This window comes from Dinoponera quadriceps, unplaced genomic scaffold (genome assembly GCF_001313825.1).
Source record: "Dinoponera quadriceps isolate SergipeBrazil2010 unplaced genomic scaffold, ASM131382v1 scaffold3289, whole genome shotgun sequence".
Classification (NCBI taxonomy): domain Eukaryota; kingdom Metazoa; phylum Arthropoda; class Insecta; order Hymenoptera; family Formicidae; genus Dinoponera; species Dinoponera quadriceps.
In genome coordinates, this window is record NW_014558238.1 from 348,642 (window position 1) to 369,964 (window position 21,323).

The 21,323-nt window shown below is 42.1% G+C and overlaps 4 protein-coding genes across 7 annotated transcripts in view; 2 read left to right on the forward strand and 2 right to left on the reverse strand.

Annotated features, from left to right (window-relative positions):
* Positions 1-1,243: 1,243 nt before the first annotated feature.
* LOC106749791 (metallophosphoesterase domain-containing protein 1) lies at positions 1,244-3,031 on the reverse strand. Its single transcript, XM_014629613.1, has 5 exons — positions 2,838-3,031; positions 2,494-2,638; positions 2,101-2,377; positions 1,507-1,733; positions 1,244-1,443 (listed from the first exon to the last, which is right to left on the reverse strand). Exons 1-5 carry the CDS (start codon positions 2,958-2,960, stop codon positions 1,319-1,321), a joined length of 897 nt encoding a protein of 298 aa, XP_014485099.1. The 5' UTR covers positions 2,961-3,031; the 3' UTR covers positions 1,244-1,318.
* A 143-nt stretch (positions 3,032-3,174) lies between these two features.
* Positions 3,175-4,391, forward strand: LOC106749792 (vacuolar-sorting protein SNF8). Its single transcript, XM_014629614.1, has 2 exons — positions 3,175-3,350; positions 3,491-4,391. The coding sequence occupies exon 2, from the start codon at positions 3,514-3,516 to the stop codon at positions 4,267-4,269; it is 756 nt and encodes a 251-aa protein (XP_014485100.1). The 5' UTR covers positions 3,175-3,350; positions 3,491-3,513; the 3' UTR covers positions 4,270-4,391.
* On the reverse strand, positions 4,373-8,674 carry LOC106749789 (myosin heavy chain, non-muscle-like). 4 transcript variants are annotated; one of them, XM_014629611.1, is made up of 8 exons: positions 7,727-8,674; positions 6,965-7,626; positions 6,809-6,881; positions 6,196-6,679; positions 5,134-6,124; positions 4,906-5,034; positions 4,544-4,724; positions 4,373-4,463 (listed from the first exon to the last, which is right to left on the reverse strand). In XM_014629611.1, the coding sequence occupies exons 2-8, from the start codon at positions 6,997-6,999 to the stop codon at positions 4,446-4,448; spliced, it is 1,911 nt and encodes a 636-aa protein (XP_014485097.1). In that variant the 5' UTR covers positions 7,000-7,626; positions 7,727-8,674; the 3' UTR covers positions 4,373-4,445. The 4 variants fall into 4 exon arrangements, with proteins under 4 accessions (XP_014485097.1, XP_014485098.1, XP_014485096.1 ...); XM_014629612.1 differs by having other exon boundaries at positions 4,544-4,705; positions 7,727-8,672; XM_014629610.1 differs by having other exon boundaries at positions 4,402-4,705; positions 7,727-8,669.
* Positions 8,675-10,026: 1,352 nt separating this feature from the next.
* Positions 10,027-21,323, forward strand: part of LOC106749788 (transient receptor potential-gamma protein) — a 102,494-nt gene continuing 91,197 nt past the window's right edge. The window contains exon 1 of the mRNA XM_014629608.1: positions 10,027-10,099. The gene's annotated coding sequence lies outside the window, so the exon portion shown is untranslated. The remainder of the gene's footprint in view (positions 10,100-21,323) is intronic.

The window sequence follows — 21,323 nt, forward strand, 5'->3', positions numbered from 1 at the left end:
TTTGATAGTACAAGCACTCTTTATTTTTCTACAAATAATTGGAAGTATGCATATGTTTTATAAGTTTTGGTGTAATCCAAGTTTGAGCTCGGTGTAACTCAAAATATCGCATCATCTATTTTTAAGAAAGACGACGGTTGATCTGTTATAAAACGCTATAATGTTAAATGACACATTAGTAATTTTATGAGTTAAAATATACTTGTAAATCATGATTTAGAAAAGTCATCCAGCTACATATGTGAAATTCATATGATTTACTGGCACGGGCATATTTCGTATTTAATTAAATTTAAGATCTGCAATGGTTATAGAGATTTTTCGTATATTGATACAAACATGTGACATAAATTTACTCAAGTAAAATATTGAATCCATCGAGAGTTGTGATTATCGCATATATGATCGAAAAATGGCACTGACTGTATTTATTTTGACTATAATTTGCTGCAGACGATTTAATATAAAAATAGTCCATGATGCTTAATAAATAGTCCAATTATACGTTCGCATGATAAATAACTTCAGACCAACATACGAATTTAGCTCAGTACAATTATGATGATAATATAATTGCGAATTTTTTTATCTAATGAAAAAGTGCCATTTGTTACATGATTGTTTACTGCAATAAATATATATAAAGGAGGACATAATTTTTATTGCTGATAATTATTATTTAAAGAAATATTACCTATCTTAGATATTTTTCAAAACAATTCCGATAATAAATTCCAAATTTTTAACTTTTTCCGATAATAAATTCCCTTGCTAATTCGAAGCTGTTTGTTCTTTAACAAAATCTTCGAAATATTAATAATCGTTACATTGTAATTGAAATTGGAATATAATGCAATAAATATAATTTAGAATAAATTATATTTTGTTTATTGAAAAAATCCAACTTTCTTATTACTCATGAAATAATGATGTAGGATAATATTGAAAGGTGTATTTAGTTAAAAAATTGTTAAACTGCTTATCACCATTTACCACTAGAACTAAATAACGGACTACATCATTCATAGGACTTTTATTAAGAACCCGTATAAATTAGATCAGATATTGTTTAATATCATTAAGGTATTACAAATCGTGTGAAAAAGAAATAAATTAAAATCTATATCTATTATATGCTTTATACATGCTTTGCATATATGAAATTAAAGCAAAAAACTCCTACATGTTGCATGCCGATCACATAGAAGGAAGATATTTCTCAGCTTGTAAGAAAAATCTCAAGTATTTTCACGACGTAGTATTATGCATAGAAGTACATATTGATAGCGTCGGATATCACTTCACAGTTGACAGTTGATTATTTCTGAATACCGGGAGGTAATGTTATATCGAATACTATTGGTGGATTGCTTGGCAGATAATTCAGATCACACGTTGACGCATTGATATATATTATCTTGCCATCCGAAGATATACCATATCCTATAAAATAAGACTGTTTACCTATGAGACATATTTTCGTGTATTTCAAATCTCGTGTCATACCTTCGTGTATATGTCCGAAAACGTGATATTTGGGTTTCACTCGATTTTGTACCGTCGACAATAGTTCAACGCATCCAGCACGTACTCCGCTACAGCACAGATCCCCGTGACCTACAGGGGGGGTGTGGGTTACGAGGATATCGGTGTCTGACGGTATCATTTCCCACTTCGAGAGACACGCTTCACCACGCGGCACATTAAATGCCCACTTACAAAACTCTGGTTGCCTACAGTTTCAACGAAATGTGCCACAGAAATAAGAATGTTATACCTGCAATTATTTTCTACAAATATTTCTTCGTAATTTTACTTTCAAGCCAGACACACACATACACACACATATGTGATGCTTTTACAAATGTGTGTCATAATTACGTTCATCTTTTATAACATATCAGTATAAAACATCCGTGGTATATCTGATTGTACTGATTAAAGGCCACGAAATACTTAAATATCAATTATCTTATTTTAAATCTAACGCAAAATCCATTTTCACTTTTGACTTACAATTTTGTATTTGGCACAATATATGTTACATATTACTTAATCGTTAGGTATTGTTTAGTAAAATTAATATCGCAGAATATTTACCATGGAGTACCATATATCTTGATCCCATGTAACGTAATTTCAGAGTCTTCCAAATATGTACAATTCGTCAGATAATCTTTAACATTAGTAGTTTTAATAGCTTCAGCAAGAGTATCTTTTGACATACCCAGAGTGGGTATATTGTCAAGTATGCTGGTTCCTGTATGTTTTTGACGATCTCCACTAGTATGCACGGAAAACGGATTTGTAAACGTTGGATCAAAACTAAGCTCATGATTTCCAGCTATAACTATCTTGTGTTTGTGTGGTAAATTACCTGAAATCATACACAATATATATATATTTTTTTTTTTTCTCACAACTACATACAATTTATAAAATCCAGGTAATGTTACACATGCAACGAGATACCGCAAAATTAATTATGCTAACCTATCCAATTATTAAATTCTATAACTTCCTGCAGACTACCACATTTCGTGAAATCCCCGGCGTGGATGAAAATGTCACCGGCGGGTATGTCGAACTTTATATACGGTGTTAGCGAGTGTGTGTCGCTCATACATACTACGCGTAACTGAAAATTAAGGATCATCATCAAATGTGTTCGTCGTTTGGTCAAATAATCTTGTAATTAATGTTCGTAGAAAAATTCGATCCATCTTTATAGTAATTATTTACTGATAAGCTGGGACGCATAAGCGAAGACAATTTCGAGGTTAACACGAACGCGTCTATTACAGAAATTAAGGCGGAAGAAAATTCATCAAACATACTTTATCACTCGGCGCTTCTGTCGTCGGCAATTTAGTATTTATTTTAACGACTTTTTGATGCTGAGATAGCTCGTGCCAGGCTGCTGTTGGATCTGCTGTCAATGGGTGAATACCTATCTTCATGCTGAACAGGTAGATGCTGACGGCCAGTCGCTGTTCAAACCGCGTGCGAAGTCCGTTTATTTAGCTGCCCTTCCTTGCACTTTCTGCACGTAGAACAAGACAGATCTATATTCAGTCACTGGAGCGACGAAGAGGAGAGCGAGAACCACACGTGTCCCATTCGCACGAAGTTTCGTGTGAATTTTCATGTGCTCCGATTTCACCCGTGAATGCACTTCCACTTGAAATTAGCAAAAAGTGCAAGAAGATATGGTTAAAATTAACATTTTGCAAAACGGACCGATTTTCTCCTTCAATGCCTCGTAAATCGAGACTTGTCTCGATTTAATTTCGACGCAACCTCGACATAACCTTGCGACCCTCGTTTGACACATGTCAAACGCATGTCAGGTAACGTCAAGTTTTCTCGGCTTCCACGAGAGAGATAGGTTAGCCGAGTCGTTTAACTGAAGGAACGCAATAGCGAGCTTCGTGTGCATCATCGATTATTTAACAGTGTAACGAGATTGCTTCGAGAAGCTTGATTTCAGGCTGAATAATCGGGAGAAAGGAGATGAGGCGGAAGGCGGGCGTGGGGGCGATACAGAAGCAGAAGCTGGAGCAGGAGAAGTACCGGGACAAGGGTACGGAGATCCAGGAGAACCAGTTCGAACAGATGACGAAGCACATGGAGACGTTCCGCGTGAATCTGGAGGAGTTTGCGAGCAAGCACAAGAATGAGATCAAGAAGAACGCTCGTTTCCGCCGTCAGTTCACGGAGATGTGCGCCTCGATCGGCGTGGATCCCCTCGCGTCCGGCAAAGGTTTCTGGTCGGTGCTGGGCATCGGTGATTTCTACTACGAGCTGGCCGTGCAGATCGTGGAGGTTTGCATGGCGACCAATTACAAGAATGGCGGCCTGATATCACTGGACGAGCTGAGAACTCGCTTGATCCAGGCGAGAGGACGCAGGAAGGAGCATCAGGAGATCACCAACGAGGATCTGCTGGCTGCAGCTAAGAAATTGCGAATATTCGGCAATGGTTTCTCCGTAGTTCCCATCGGCGGAGGGAAGTACTTGGTGCAATCGGTGCCCGGTGAACTCAGCATGGATCATACGGCGGTGCTGCATCAGGCCAGTTTGTCGGCGAACGCGTGTGTCTCCAAGTCTGTCCTGTGCAAGGAATTGAGATGGGAGGAGGACAGAGCACAGAAGGCTTTGGATCACATGATGAAGGAGGGACTGGCTTGGCTGGATGAGCAGGCCGACGACGAGACTTTGTATTGGTTTCCTAGTTTATTCACGGCTTGTATCATTTCCAAAGAATAAACTCTGCGTCAGTGTCAGTGCTGCTGATGATATGCCGATAGAATAGATTTCGGAGAGGGAATTCACGCCGCTTCTTAGGATTTGTATCTTTCTCGTAAATAAAATCGAACGGTCTATTATTATTTACAGCGTCCGATGATCGTTTTGTACCTAACAAAGGACGTCGTCACCTGGTCTCAGGCCCTTGTATATGACTGAAACAACACAAAAGAGGTGTGAAAAGATGTACATCCTTATCCGTAATTGTAACTTGAAGATTTTGCGGTATACATACCTGTGTAGAGTGCATGTTCTGTACTGGGTGAACTGCTGCCTGCAAAGCACCAGTGCTTTCTGGAGCTCGGCGTTTTCTTCCCGCAATAAAAGGATCTTTCCGCGTAGTTCCTTGGATTTTACTCGAAACCGTGCCGTAAGAGCCTTCGCTTCTTCTCTCCATCTCAAAACAGAAACCAGATCTGTCAAAGTCAACTTGATACGATCCCATTACAAGTCCGGTTGCACCAACATTATTGTGGTTTTAAGCGATATTGTGTCTATCATTATCCTTCTTTCCAGATAAATAAAGACACACATATTTCAGCCTCGTTTAAAGTCAAAATAACGTAATCGGGCCTAAAAGTAAACCTTATTACTTACTCATTGCTTATCTTTTGATGGATCGTCACGTGTTGCGTCATTTCTTTCATTTTCTTGTCGAAATCTTCCCGCTGCTTACTCAGTTGCTCGGACAATAACAATTTCCAATTGTGACCAATGTTTTCTACCCTGTGGAGGACGTGCGAAATTATTTCATGTATAAATATATATATATACAACTCTACGTACACTTATTATGATATTGTAGGAAAACAATTATACGCATACCGTATGTCCAATGTATGCTTATTCGTCGTATCCGCGCGACGTTGGACTATCGGAGGCCCACCGACGCCCGACTCGTTCTCCATCGCATTCGCCTCCAATTCGCGAATTCTGTTCTCCAACGCGCGTCGCTCGTAATCCCGCTTGTGTATCTCGCGGTCGAAAGCGGACTGCAGTGATTTCAATTCGGCCGTCAGCGACTCCTTGTCATCCGTGGCTCTCGTCAACTGCCTCTCCAGATTGGCGTAACGATCGATCGCATCCTTCGTCTTTTCGTCAGCCGACCTGACGCGATCATCCGTGACGCTTTGCTGCTGAATCTGCCTCAGTTTCTCGCTGGAGACCGCCAGTTTCTCCTCCAGACCGGCGATCTTCTCCCGCAACTGCCGCATCTCCGAGCTGTACCGTTTCTCAGACTGCGCCGTCTCGTTGCACGCATCCAACTTGGAGTCCGCTTGTTTCAAGGCTTGCTCGAAGTTCAGCAGCTTGGCGGCTGATTTCGCCAGCAGATCCTCGGAATCCCGGCGCACCCTCTCGAGCTCCTCTTCCGCCAATCGGCTCTCCCTCTGCGAGCGATCCAACAGCGTCGCCTTCTCGCGCAGTTCCGACTTCAGCTCTTTGATCTCCACCTGATACTTCCTCACGTTGTGCTCGTGAGCGTCTTTCAGTCTCGCGATCTCGCTTTGCGTCTTGCCGACGTGCTCCTCGGCGATGGAAGCCAACCGTGCTTCCAGCTTAGCCTTCTGCTCAGCAACTTGCGCCTCCCTCTGCAACGCAAAGTCCTTCTCCCGCACCGCGGACTCGATCAGATCCAGAGCCTCGGCCATCTTACACTTCGTCTCCTCGTTCTTCGCCAGAATGTTACCGGCGACTCTTCTACTCTCGTTCAGTTTCTTCTCCAGGTCCGACTTTGAGTGATCCATCCTCTGCGTCTCCGCCCTCGCGGCGGACAACTCATCCGTTAACGACTGTATTCTCTGCTGACTGGTCCTGTCTTTAATGAGATTAGTGAACATGTAACATCTCTCACATGCCGTGAAATTAAATTTTATGCGAATAACTGACCTCTCTGCTGAGCATCTTGTTGAGACTCTTGAAGTTTCTTCGTCAATTCCTGCTTCTCCCACTTTAAAGTTTCTATCGTCTCCTTGCTGGATACCCACAGGGACTGCTGCTTCGTGAAATTTTCTTTGGCTTGGAGCAACTTACTCTCTAGAGCCTTTATAGCTTCTGAGTACGATTGTCTGACGTCTTTCAGTTGTTCTTCGTAGAATTTTACATCTTTACTGTCTACTGGACGAGTTCTTAATTCCTGCTCCAGAGCATCCACGGCTTTCATCGATACCTGCCACAGTTGTACCGCCGAGTCCTTCTCCGCTTGCAGGGCTGCGATGCGTTCTTTCAAGTTTGTGATCATTTTATTATGCGTATCCCCGTCACCGCATTCTTCCAAGTGGATGTGTGAAATATAATCACGCATGGTATCGCTGCTGTCTTTAGTTTCAACGTGTAGAGACTGAAGCTGGGAACGTATGCCATTTTGCTCTGTCTAAAAAAAATATCCCTCTCATATATAGAATTATTGCTATGCGAGCAGCTGTTTCAAGACAACATGGGATTGTTATAGAATAAAGTAAAAATGTTGATGTTAAGTAGACTGTCGTGAGAAACAACTCACTTTGCAAATCTCCAATTCCCGTTTGAGTTCCTCAACGATATCGTTGTATTCTTGCAGAATAACGTGCTGCTCTCTAATGTGTGAAAAATAATACGTGTCGATTATTTAGTGAAATGTATCAATGCATTTGAAATTGTTTCCTAACCTCTTACTCACCCGCGTTTCAACGTATCACGCTCCGAATCGAACATCTCGTCGTGTGCAATGATTTATGAAAGACACGATTAAAGATTGTAGGAAAAAAGTTTTATTTCAGCGTAAATAATTTTAAAGGAATTTAGTTAACATTCGCAAACAAATCATTCGTATCAACACATGGTTTCTACTGGCATGTTTCACACATACACACAAACATAACGTACGATTGACGCATATTGACGTTTAATCGTTAATACAAGTGGTAAAATATATTAATATACAAAAGAGAACATTTTCGAGACACTACTTTATCGTTTTTAAGTAATATATCAAACGTTTTCATTCATAAGTCAGATATTAAAGCGATAATATCATAGAGTAAATAAAAGCAAAAGTTCGCTCGTCTTGCTGAAGAAGAAAAGTTTATCTGATTTGTCATTGAGTTGTATTCTTTGAAAATTAAAAAAAGTAAAATCTATTTAATTCGTTCTTTAGTCATATTATTTGGAAATAAAACTTTTCTGATTTCCTGTTTAATTGCACTAATTGAAATTGGGATCCGTTTGACTCATCGTTGAGTCACGTTATTTGAAGAGCGAAGGTCGGCTGACTTACCATTGAGTTGTACTACCTCAATTTCTACTGGCAAACAGTAGCGGCTCGTAGCGGAGACTTCGGAACTAAGAAAATAGCAAAGGGTCTTATTATAACGGGTCTTTCAGCCGAGACTTGAACCTGTTTAACCAAGATTCAAACCCATTGGGCGAACAGTTTACTTACGTCACCGCTGCTGGCGTTGAACAGCCGTTGGAGTCCGAATTTGAACGGATCAGCCATATTGCAAAGTGTAGCTTCGCAGTTTCAGTTCAAGCGAACTTTCAAGTCTTCTGCGTCTACTTACAAGACAACAAACTTTATTCACGATTGCATGTCCTTAAAGGTAATTTGATAGCCATGTATCACTAGTCGACGCTGAATTAGCATTAAATACAAAATATAGCTGCACGGCCACTAAATGTAGGCGTTGTTCAACGATGTAATAACGACTGCTTTCAGAATACCATTATGCGTCGGACATTGGAACGAAAAACCCGCACATCGTCGTCGAAGGACTGCTCGGGTAAATATTCAAAATAAATCCGAGCAGTATAAATTGGTTGGTTAATCGTTGTCGAAACGTCTAGTCAACGTTGGACGACGGTTAGCCAATCAATTTGTGCTACCCGTGAATGAGAGCGATAACATCTTCCAGCGATAAATCTTCTAACTGACGGCTTGGGAGGTTAAAATCGCTTACTTACCCGCTTGTTCACGAGTATTAATCAATTGCTGATCTGTTCTTTTTAGCTGAACTGGCTGCACTGGTTCAAGAAATATACGCACACGAAGCGTACGAGAATCTCGTACGCTTCGTGCGTTTCAATGTGTGTATAAATTTTTCGAATCAGTACAGTCAATTAAGCTAAAAAGAACCGACTATGCGTCTCTATGATACAAACAACATCGAACTCTCGGAACGACGCGTTCGTGTGCAAATATGGCGGTTCGTTAATCTAAATACAACCTGCGAATTATGAAAGATATTTATGCGTAGTACCTCGTATTTTAATCGGAGCGATTAAGACAAGTATCACGATCGTTTGTACAGGACGAATAATTTAATGTGGCTGTAAGTTTAATGAAGGATTAAATGTATACGGTTGTGGTTGGTATTTAATCACGATATTAATTCGTAATCAAATCCATGAATGTTATATTATATTGTGTCGGAGGATCATCAAATCAACTCGTTTATTAATCCCGCGACTAAAATGTTAATATGTTAACAGTTTTAGCTGTTAAAGTGATAAATTAGCAATCGATCGGTCTACATTTTCACTCGGAAAATATCGTAAAGTACTGGGTGACGCGTTTCGATGTTTCATTAAAAAAAAAGAAGCTTCTAGGTCAATACTGGGATATTAGTTCTCTCTAGACATTATATCTACGTTAGAATTTCGCGTTCAACAATGTAAATGTTACATAACACTGGGTATTATATAACATTTACATTGTTGAGCGAAATTATAACATAGATGTCATGTAATTGATACTTGATGTTGACTGAGTTTGTTAGATTCTCAGGCAGAAGACATTTCTAAAATATGTCTTAATGACATCCAAAAGACGTCTTAAACATTTTTAAACATCTTTAGGCACCTTTCAGAAATTTGTGTAGTCTAAGTCGATTCAGTCCCTATCCGGGGTCGGGAAATTGTTATGTAATTCATCGCCTAGTTGTGTGCACAATTTTCGTTGCATAATTTTCGTTTACCACTACAACTACAGAGCGGAGTTTTCGGGGCGGAAGGTGTGAACTAACGTGTGAACTCACGCAGTTTCAGAGCTAACGTATCCCGGCGCCGTTAAGGCTAACGGGCACCGGAGGGTTGCGGTGTCGAACGGCGCAGCGGTAACGGCCAGCCCCGAAAGGGGTTAAGAGCGCCTCCGGAGAGCAGCGAAAGGGAAACTTTCCGATCTCGTTCGCCGCCGGCTGCGCGGACGAAGGGGTGTAAGAGCAGCGGGAGGTGGAAATTCTGGCAGGCGTTATCTATCCGCCCGCGGGATATCGGCGAGGTTAGGCGGGGGTGGGTGCGACGCCGAGAGAGCGTCGGGACGCCTCAGTCCTCGCGCTCAGTCACCGCCCAAGCCGCGCCGCGAGCGATTCGTGGTCGTGGCGTCGCGCGACCGAGGCCGAAAGAGAGCAAGGGAACGAGGGAGAGGAAGAAAGGTAGAAAGAGAGAGAGAGAGAGATTGAGAGTGCACCGCGTGCATCCCTTCGCGCCCGTCGAATGCACCGCAACCCCCGTCGCTGCCGCGCGCACCGTCGGTCCGCTCTCCTCGTCGCACGCCAGTGACCGTCCGCGAAGTCGTGAGCGACGGCGAGAGCCCGGTCGCCGCTGCTTATCACCGGGTGTGAGGCTCGTGGTAACGCGAGGAAGAGTAACGAAAGGAAGAAGAAGAAGGAGAAGAAGAAGAACGGGAAGTGGTGGTGGTGCCGCCGTGCAGTGACGAAGTGCATCCGCCGGCGCATCCTGAAGGCAACGCGTTCCTCTGGAGGCGCTCAGGAGGCAGTCAAGATCCATCGCCGCCCGGAGATGTCGGAAAGTCAAGGTCAGTGCTGTCGCGGTGCAACCGCGCGCTCTCGCTCGTCAGCGTGCACGCGTGCAGCAGCGTCGAGTNGATGAATGGTAATTAGTATGTGTGCAATCGGCGCTTCCGATTACCAGGATTAACGCTCATCGTTTTTCGATGATTTCTCGTGTTTACCCCCGTCGCGCTTGGAAGCGGGGGTGAAAATCTGAGACATCCAAATTCGCGATCTTGACTCCCGGACCCGAACGGAATTGCTGGAGCATGAATCGTTTCACGGAGGGCTTATCCCCTTGTCTTCTCTCTGCTTTTTCTTTTTCTTTTCCGAAGCCTACGCGTCTCTCGCGGGGCAAATATAGCGATGAGAGATAAGAGACGCTGCCCCAGCAGCTCCGACGGCGCGCAGAGGGTCGGCGGAATAAGTTCGGGTGAGCGGAAGTGGGTCACCGTGAGGGAATTTTTAATTTAATATACCCGGTTTACTCATCCGAAAATATCATTCACTCGTCGCACTGCAATATCCGTAATAGCGAGCGCGTCATATCGTGCGCATCCTTCGGGTGTTTCTTTTTTTCACGATTTATCAGTCCTCGATCATGGAACTTCCTCTTGCCTCCCCGGCGGGAATGTTTGACGGTCCATTCGTCAAGCGGGTCGGTTAACGCTGTCCCAGGGACCGTATCGATCGATATTACATCGGTGTTTTATTAGCCCCCCGTGGATTCATCAGTAATCCCCCCGTTATTATGTCTCGCGAAATCATATTAGCCTATTTGCATCCGTAACTACGGCAGCCCGCGCGAGCATGGAAATCACCGGCTTTCGAGGCAGAATTCGAGCGGCGCCCGGAACGTTTGTCCAAAGCCTCGTAATTCCGTTTATTTATTAATGCAATAAGTAATGTAATACAAATGTTTTTACACATACACACACACGCATACACGCATCGATTAAAATGTGCGACAGTTGATGGGCCTCACATGGGCAATTCGAGATCGCATTCGGATCACGGATCACGCGATTGTTTATGCAAATCTATTTTGCGCTAAGTGGAATACGGACACAAGTATCAATATACACACGTTAAAATTAGATATTAAATCGAGCAATAAACCCTCGTAATACCGCGCGTGTGATGATATATATATACGTAATCACGCACAGAGAGAGAGAGAGAGAGAGAGAGAGGGAGAGAATAAAATTGAATAGAATCAATTTTATTATACTCTAGGATGAATCCTGTAAGAACAACAATCAAGATTAATGCATAATTAGAATACACACAGAGAAAAAGGTTTCTTTAGATTTAGTACTTATTAACAATTGTACTTATTAATCGAAGCATTAGTTCCTTTGAAACATGCCAATGATGAAATTTGTTTGGATGCGATAAAATTTATTAAATTTGAAAAAATCTTTTTCTTAGTGCGGACAGTCTCAGAGAGAGAGAGAGAGAGAGAGAGAGAGACGCGTATTAGCGCGCTCCACGATGCAAATGGCATAATCTCTAATCATTCTGTGTCGACGGTTTGAAATAATGTTACGCGATAAGCCCGGCGAGCGAGCGTACTCACACAGTCAAGTCGAATCCTCAAGCGCGTTTCCCTTAAACCAGGCATGGGAAAAGTTACGACGACAGCGACTCGAAGTCACTCGCGAATGCAAATGACGCGGTGCCGCATGCATGAGAGAGAACGCGGGCAACCTTATTATGTATTCGTGACTTATGCGAGCGCTCAGAGTATTCGCGAATTTTGGGGGGAAACAGCGCCCCGGCCGAGACGCCGTCGCGCCGCTCGCGCGTTTCATCCGGAAGCCGAGTGCTTGGCGCGAAACCGCGTAAAAAGGAAAGGAGAAGTAAGAAAAGAGGAAATCACACAGGTAGGTGACGTTTACGAGCTCGTCGCTCGGCAAGTTCTTGATTAACATCGGCAGGTCGCGTGCGAGCGCGTTCGTAACTGCACTTCTTCTTCTCGAAGTTTCTCTGTCACCGGGACGATTTCGGCAGGGATTCGGCTTAGTTAGAGCTCATTCTCAGCGAACTTTCGCAATTGCGCCCTGATACCGTTCGCGTATTTCGTCTCATTCTCTCTGTCCCCCGTGGCCCACCGTGATTCTTCCGAACCCTCGTTGTATCGGGGGGAAAAGTCTTCTAGGCGGGGCGGCGAATCTCGGCCGAGCTGATCGGAGCAGCCCCTGCAATCGGTGGTGATATTACCACTGCGAAGTGTTGGAGAAAGTTAAATTAACTTTCGACGCTTGGCAGCGTCGAATCGGTGCTTCCACTGTCGCTAAGACTGTCATACGATGCTCCAGCTCCGAATTCCTGGACCAGAATTGCGGAATAATGTGAGTTCCGCGAGCATACAGTGTTCGATGAACACCGGGGAGAGCTTTCAATTGAATTAGGGACGTGTCGTCGTCTCGAACGAGGAAAGTGCGAGAGAAGCGTGATATTACTCGTAATTAGCACGATAAAGTTCACGTTTAGCTTCTCGAAGCGAACATGAATACAGGGTGAAATCTTTCTTAGGGTATAAAGTCTTTTTTTGGAATCCATGATGCGCAGATAAAAGTTTTATTCTGAGGTGTTTTTATTTTTTTTTTTTTGTGAATCTTGCGCTCAGTAACTGAAGGAAAAGCGTTACATCTTCATCGAGGTCTCAAGTAGTTTTACTCTTCAGTTACTAGATAGAAGTTAATCAACTGTCCAATAATTGCTTAAAAAATGCATGAAATTTTGACCAGGGTACTTACACACGGAAGAAAAGAACTTCGTTCCTGCAACAGAATAGGGAGCAGATAAAAAGTGGGTGATAAGAAATTAAATTTTCGCGACAAGAAGTGATATGTCTATTGCAGCGACTGAGAATATTCGTTTGAACATTTAGATTCATTAAAACTCGATTGAAACAACTGAGAATAATTAATTAAGTACGAACCTCCTACAGGAATCTTTCTTACAACCGTACTTTCGCTTAGTCCCCAAGCAACGGAAAATTCAGTCATACCAACGGAATTATTTTTTCCGTGCATGCATCGTTTCATATCTCGAGAATCTACAATTGTCAATATTTTGACTGGGACAGGGGATTTAATTAAATTTGTGATTGCTAACGCTTCCAGTCATCTGTCGTATCAAAGATACATAATTCTCTGATATAGAAATGATTATTTGTATTTGAACAGGTTGAATTGGTTCTTGTACAGAAAAAAATGTGAGTCGAGTAAACATAAATACCTGTTTCCAGCTTCTTAAATCAAATAATATTTTTATTAATGTAAATATATTTTGATAGTTTGTAGTAAATACTTATTTGAACGCTATAATATCTTACTTTGTAAATAAATTAACAAAGAATAATCGTGAGTATAAAATGGTTCTAAATTTAACCCTGGACTGCTAACATGAAATCACTGTTTATTAACACTAATATAAGGTAATGTAACCTCTATATGATTATGCGATTATTGAAAAGAAAAAAACTCTGTGAACAAAAGAATGATGAATTTTATATTTCACTGGGATTATAGGTAACCCCGGTTAATGTTCTAAAATTAAAAGTATTTAATAGAATTATGTAATATTTCTTTTCCTAGGAGGAAAATCCTAGTGGTTTAAAATTTAGATTTTCCTATCTAGTAAATATTTTCTAAAAATAAATTCTGATATTCAATTGACTTTCAATATTATGAGAATTTAACACTTGACGTAACTCTTTTAGCACATACAAGTAAAACTCTGCTTACACGATAGAAATGTCATATTGTGTGTAGTCAATTATATTTCTATTTCTAGTAAAATATTTTCCGAGGCATACTCACTTCACCCGGATCAAATAAATATCACTCGGACGTTAGCATTTTTCTCCCAGCGTGAGAAAGTCCGCGTAACGATTGTTAATATCCTGCAATTGTTTCACACCGGTAAACCGACCAGCATTTTCCCCGACATCGTAAATCGTCGCCGAGATCGCGCCTCATTTCACAGCCCGCGCGTAAACGGGCAATGACGACGCGAAGAATTAATTACGCCACGCTAATTTTGTCCCCGCGTTCACCATTCTCCGCTCGTCGTGTCTTGGCCGATTCACGAGAGCGCGATACTATCTCCCGCTCCGATGAAAACTCGATGCGCACGCACGGGGAATCGCGAGCCATAAATTCGAGTCTCTGTCATCTAATTACCACGCCTTCCGTTACACCCCTATGTATCGCTCTCGGGAGACGACGAACAGGGCTCGTGATGCAACGGGGCGCAATTCCCGATGCTGAAATCGTAACGAGCGGTCGTTCCGCCGGATGATTATTATCTCGGTGAATTGTACCGGACGATTCAGATTTTCCTGCATTCCCTTCTTTTCACCTGCCGAACCGACTACCGAGGCGATTAGCGATCGATAATCCGGGAGCAGTTTTCGCTCTTGAAGCTTCGTACCGAACTCAATTAGACGGGAACATTTTAGTCCTCGTTGATTTTCAACGCGGGCTTCGCTTCGGCGAAATTTTACCTCGGGAAAATAGTTTTAAGGCGAGAGATATTCCAAGCTCGCCGGGCTGAGAAATTTTACGGAGAAAGACGGAACCCAATCAAACTTTCTAGGAAAAACGGGCATTAGATTGATCAAAGAATGTCCGGTTGAAGGAGAATACAGCGCGGGGGTACTTGAGGGCGCTTTATATAGATTGTCTAAGATTGACTGCGTCACTTTTCAACTACGGGTCCTTTGATGAACTCGGTGTCGGCTCTCCCTTAGCGAAAAAGGGCGACAGGTTGCCGTTGTTCCAACTTGGCCGTTATAACTTTTTACTTACTCGACGTTAATTATCCCGGTGATTCAACTTCGGAACTTCTATTTATTTGAAATCGGTTATGTGGCGGAAAAGCATGGCGCGGTGTGCGCTGCACGCGATACGACGGAATTTTTACCTGTGGAATTCAGTCGGGAGGAAACCATGTCGCCCGTTTACTTAAATCGTTTTCCGTCAACTATCAATTTTTAATTCGCGGCATTAATAAAATCGAGACGCTCGGCGAGGCGCCCGGGGCAATCTCGCATGAAGGGCGTAAATTTTTAAATCTTCGTAGGATCTCGCGCGGAGGGTGACACGTGCTCCTCCGGGAAAGATAACGACCCTCGATCTGTCGTGAAGTGAGATGTACTCTAGATCCATCTCGGCGGAGAGTACCCATTTACGTTCATCCGTGGTATATAAAAGGGACCTGTATATCCCCCGCTTTGCGTCTCGTCGACGAGCTCTCCCCTGTGTCTCGTCACCGGGCTGTCCCTTGTAACTACGCATTCTACCTAAGACCCGCGAGACGATCCCATCTGCACCATCGTGTGATACGCGCCGCGATTTCATCGCCCGGTCTCTTTCTCTCTCTTTCTTTCTCTCTTCCTCTCGTTCTTGAGGAAGTAAAATCGAAACCTACACTAAAAATACAAGTAAGGAACGAGCCACGGAGCGGTGATTTATCGGAAACGCGCTCTCAAGATAATCGAGGCGAATCGCATATGTCGAACCGTTTATTTGTACGTGTACGTCAATCGATGGGATACGTCTGATCGATCTTGACGTGTTTGCGTGAAACTCGCTGATACCTGCCAAAGGGATCGATGTAGCGAGCGTTTCCGGTAAAAGTGTTCGTTTATGGATTTTTCTCCTTGCTTTGAACTGCACGCACGTGTTAGCGCGCTACCTTGTGAGCCTCGCGTGATTGCGATTGTTCGGATTTAACGGCCTCCCGATACTTTCATTCGTCTCGCGCGCTGGGCACCGCGAGTATCGACTGTTCGACACTTTTGTCGAAGGTATCGGTTATCTGCGACCTCGCGTTCGATCGAGGAACACAATCGTCCGCGGAAGAAATTACAAAATAGCTAGCTTTGGATAATTAATATTTAATATAGGAATATTGTCTTTCGATTATTTTTCCATCCTTTTGTTGAGGCTTGAAGAAGGATAAATTTAAAGATTATTTAATATCCGATTATCTCGCAATAATCTGCTTGTTCATAACTTTCTTAATTTCATGAAGCAATGTGTTAATTATGTAACTCACTCATTTGCAGATAGAGTTTTGTGACAAGCAAACATTAAATGACCTAATAAGGATTAATAGATAAATGTGTAAATAAAACAAGGCGATGTGTCATTACACGTTAAACATTTATATCTTCCCATAATAATTTAAAATAATACATCGCTGCAACAGATTTTTATTGAACAGTCTATTTTTTTTTTATCAACAACCACAAGAACCAGTGTGAATATAAAAGTTTACCGTTAAAATAACAAACTTTATCGTTACGTAATTTCTTTATGCTTATTATGCGTAATTACGTTTTTCATTGGAATCAAAATTTCAATAGAATTTGGAGATTTAAAAAGTTAAGAAAGAACGAGTTGTAGGTCTCATCGTCGACTGTCGCTATATCCTGCGTCCTATAATCCGTCCTGGAATCAGTTCCTGATCGTCATCATGGCTGAGCGCCTAATGGTGCCGCATAAACGTACGAGTCGATCGGAAACACGACCTTAATGATAGCACGTTAATCGACGTTGACTGTCGAATGATACGAGCGACATTTCCGACATGTACAACGCGTGTAGCGGTCTTGATAAATTTTATCATTTTATAATTCGAGTACCTCGAAAGCCCGAAATATTTTGAAAGCGTTAATATCGTGGTTTTTTAGCCATATACTCGACATTGATCGGCAGGCGACAACGGTTCGCAATTGGTAGAAGGTGGCTTTGTCTTTTTCTCAGGTAGGCGTGTATTGTTTTGGTACTCTCACGCGATGCATACTTTTCCGTCAGTCTTTACATCTCGAATCGACGAGCAATCGCGACGCGGAGTACGCGTGCTCGTTGCGTTATTTACATTTTCCGTCAACTCTTGAAATATTCAATCCGATTCTCGTCGGCACCGCGTTAGTTAATACATGTTTTCCCAATCGAATGGTATCTACGCGAGTGTCAGTGTCAGTGTCTTATGCCACGAAGGAATCTGGAGCAGAATGCTAAATCGGGAGACCAGGGCGGAGGACGCAGGATGCCGGGACGCGGGCAACGATATTCAGGTGAGACAGTATATCTATTATTACCTTGAATATTTCCATTATTTTTAGAAGCGAACATATTTTAATCACAAAAATTGTATGGTATCAAGGGAGCTATAATATGCTAATAATAATTTTTCTGTGGGTGGGGACTCTTTCTAAGGGAGAGTCTCCACCAACAGAAGATCTCTCGTAAGATTACCAAATTACCTCAATTTTTTTAATGAAATATTTCTTTATCCTTAATACAATAGCGGATGAATAGACGGTAGATTTCAACGATTTTTAAGAGATCCTCGACCGTGACGGTGACTGTGATGCATGACGTCCGTTTACAATGATGCAACATTACAATTGTCGAATTCCTGAAACGCGTACTACCCACAGAAAAATTATTACTAATATATTATGACCCGCTTAATACCATACAATTTTCGCAATTAAAATATTTCCACATCTTTAAAAATAACAAAAATATTCAAGATGGTAATAGTTATTACCTCACCCTGTATATTTCCAGGTGTGTAAAATCATTTATTATACACGATGTTTTCGATTTGAACGAACGTTTGACGTACTCTTCGAGAATAAGGAGATATCTCTAGACGAAAGTTGGAATTCTACTCTTTCTGAAGCCAATATACAATCCGTGATTGTTTGGCAAATAACTTCATGAATAGCAGGTTATTCGTAAACATGTGATACTTGTTTCACATAACAAGCAATATCGACTGAGATTACCAAATAACAGTCTATGAATATAAATCTATGTTTTCAATCGTAAATTCAATTTCAAAGATCGTAAATAAAATGATTACAACTACGAATATTGGTCGACATTACGCGGACTCTAAAATATGTTTCTCCCATAATATTCTCTGTTCCTTGAAACACGTGTATCACCTTGAAATTACAACGTCTTTTTCATTTCTATTTAGCTTTGTCATGATCATACCGAAACCAAATTTAAATTCCCTTATTGATATATATTTATATAACCGATCCTTCGCTTTACGATTTCCCTGTCTTTTTATTCCTTTTGATTATTTAAATCTTATCGAAGTTTCCAACGACAATAAAATTTATAATAACAAAGAGATTATGAGAAGAAAATTGTGTGTGTTATTTGTTCATATTAATTAATATTTGTTTATCACACATTTTCCATCTGCTACTGAATGCTACATAATTGATACAGTGTGCTGATTGAAATTAAGATTAAAAATTAAATACAAATAAGAATTGATTTAATGGAATATTAAGCGATTCTTAGTTAAGTCCTTTTTCAATTTTCACAACACGGAGAAAACGATAATAATTAATCATTTATATCAAAGTGGAGCAGTAGGACAATTTATAATGTTATATCTCTGGATTTAGCTTTTTCCAGAATTATCTTTCAAATTCGACTGTATTAATGTAGAACTAAACTTTCGACTCGGGAATATTTCTCATTTCCTCACGGTAGACGGCAGAATCTCCGTTCGCAAGCGGACAAACGACAAAGTCATGAAATATCCAGATATTAAGAACGAGAACTACGAGATTTGCATTGTAGAAACAATCGCGTCTCTGAATAACGAAAATAGGAGCGGAGCTCGACAGAGTTCATTTACGTGCCGTGGCGAGTAAAAACGCGCATATTCCGTTTGTTTCTTTCAGCGTGTTCGCTTTTGCGCTCTGTCGCGTGTCACCGGCACTTGTCCGGGCGCGAATAAACTGAGCGATACGATTTAACGGCGTTCTCTTGCAAATAATGCGCGCTATAAGTCCGCGACTCGCGTTTATGCATATCTCGAGGGTCGCGAACCGCCCGCCCCGTGTCTTCGCGCAACTTTATCACCTCGTCTTCTCGCGCCCCCTCGCCACCACGTTGTTCTGCTACGTTGTGTTCCTGGGCATCGTTATCCGGTGACGTTCGTAAACTTTGTTGTAAAACGCGCTCGTATCCGCGCGTGACTCGTAATAAGTCGTAAAGAAAATCGCGTTGTCAACGCGACAGCCTGCGTCGAATATAACTAAAGTGATCGCTAGACGACCCGACTAGAAATTGTCATCAGATATACCTAATTGCACAAGGTGCTAATTAGATAGGCGCAAGGTAATCCTTATTATGGTAAACCTAATCATGCGCTGATAAAAATTGAATAAGAGACACCTTTGTGAGGTTAATTGGGTATATATTAGGACCTTAGTATCATTCTAGTGTATTATTTTCCAAAGTTTTACTGATCAGGTCCTTTTTCAGGATCTTTTTCGATTCATTTTCGATTCAATTGACCTTCATACTTCGGCTTGGTAAAAAAGTTTCCAGCCCTATATATAATCTAAGAATAAATATTATTAAAATTACGATTTTCGATTTTGATGACACAAGTGACTTGTTTACTTCTATATATATTACTTGCATTATCGAAGTCAAAAGTTCAATTTTAACAATATTTATTCTTCGGTTTATATTTTGTAAATATTTTTCACTAGTTTATAGGATTACCTGCTCTTTATAAATCCTATAATTTCATCATAATACTTTCCGTTACCTGTGGTAAAACGTGATAGGAATTCAACAGTATAACCTGATGAGGTTTCATTATAATGAATTCTGACTAAGGTCCTGATTACCACGCAGCGTTACATGACTTCTTAGGACGCGATAGCATAACCTTACATGGACCCGACAACCAGTTAGGTTAAGGTCAAACCAATCTGGACCATGGAATAAATTTCTAGTCGGAGAACTGCTACGAATTTGTTTTTCTGGCTTCGCAGGGGCGACTTTACCCTCCCCCCTCCTCTTGGCCTTCCCTCATAAAATATGGAATAAGGCATTTATCCCAAGGGCTATCCAAACTTGGGAAATTTCCTCTTTTCCTTTTCTCTTTAACCGCCTCCCGGCGAAAGTAGCGGTAAAATCGTATGGGCTAGAGAAAATATACGTTAGGGAGAATATATATATATTTACATATATATAGGCGGCCAAAAAAGTTGCCCACGACATAAACAATTATCCATGAGTATGTGGGTGGACGGGACGAAGCCGTGTCAGGCCTGAGGCCATATTCGAGCAGGATGCATTAATAAAATTGTCCCAATTACTTTTTCCAATCAAAGTAACGCTGTCTCTCGATATCAAGGGTTTCGTGCCGGCGAAAGAACGAAGGGATCGCGAGGAAAGCGGCGGAAACTTCGTTTCAGCGTGTATTTAATTAACGACGGAGGAAATCCGCCGTAAGGGGTGACAAAATCGCTCCCGGCCATCCGGCCGTGTCGCGAGACGTCCCCGTGCGTAATCCGATCGATTAATTTCCCCCGCGAAGCAAGACTAAGGAAATACATTTGACACTTCGAGCGCGAGCTCGTTAAAAATAACCGTGGATAAACCGCATCGTGGAAATGTGTTATCTCGCGTAATGGAACGTTAAGCTGTCGAGTGGGCGAAAAGTGTGAGGAAATTAAGATACACCGACGAGGAAGGAGAGAACGGGTGAAGCTTCGCATTTACACCTGCGCCGACAAAGGTGGAGCGGGAGAGGAAGGGGGGGAGGGAAGGGAGGGTGAGAAGGAAAACAAAACAGCAAGACGGCCGCTTAAAATATACACGAAGTGTCGAGAATGTGTACTGGTGCCGGGACATGTTAATTAAAGCACAGCGAACAGGCTGCCTCTTGCTCGCGGGCTGAAAAACGTAGAGCAAATAAATAGCCGGAGATCGGCGGAGCCATAATTACGCCCCCGCTATATCTCGGGGCTCCTTTTTTCCTCGAAAAGTCCGAACCGCTCTCGACTCCTCGGCCTGACGATGGCAGGTATTAAAATTCTCGTTAAAGTTCGCCGCACCCCACGCCCGCGCGCAGGAGGCGATCGCTCTCAAGGACCTCCGCTCTAATCCCGTTTGAGCGCCCGGCCGCTGCCCCCGTCCTTCGGAAGAACCTGAAAGTGCTCTTCGCTTGAAAATCTCTTATTATCCTATTTCCACATGGGTTCTTCATCGGACGCGAATCGGGGTTATCCGGGCACTCGATTATTCGGGTCATCCAGGAGCGTTGCGCGGCCTTTACACGTCAACGTCCGAGGACGCTTCACTCCGGCGAAACGTTCGCGTTTCGACGAACGATAAATAATCCTTGCTGGATTTAACGAGCGGCCGTTCGGCCTGGTCGTAAAACTAATTACAG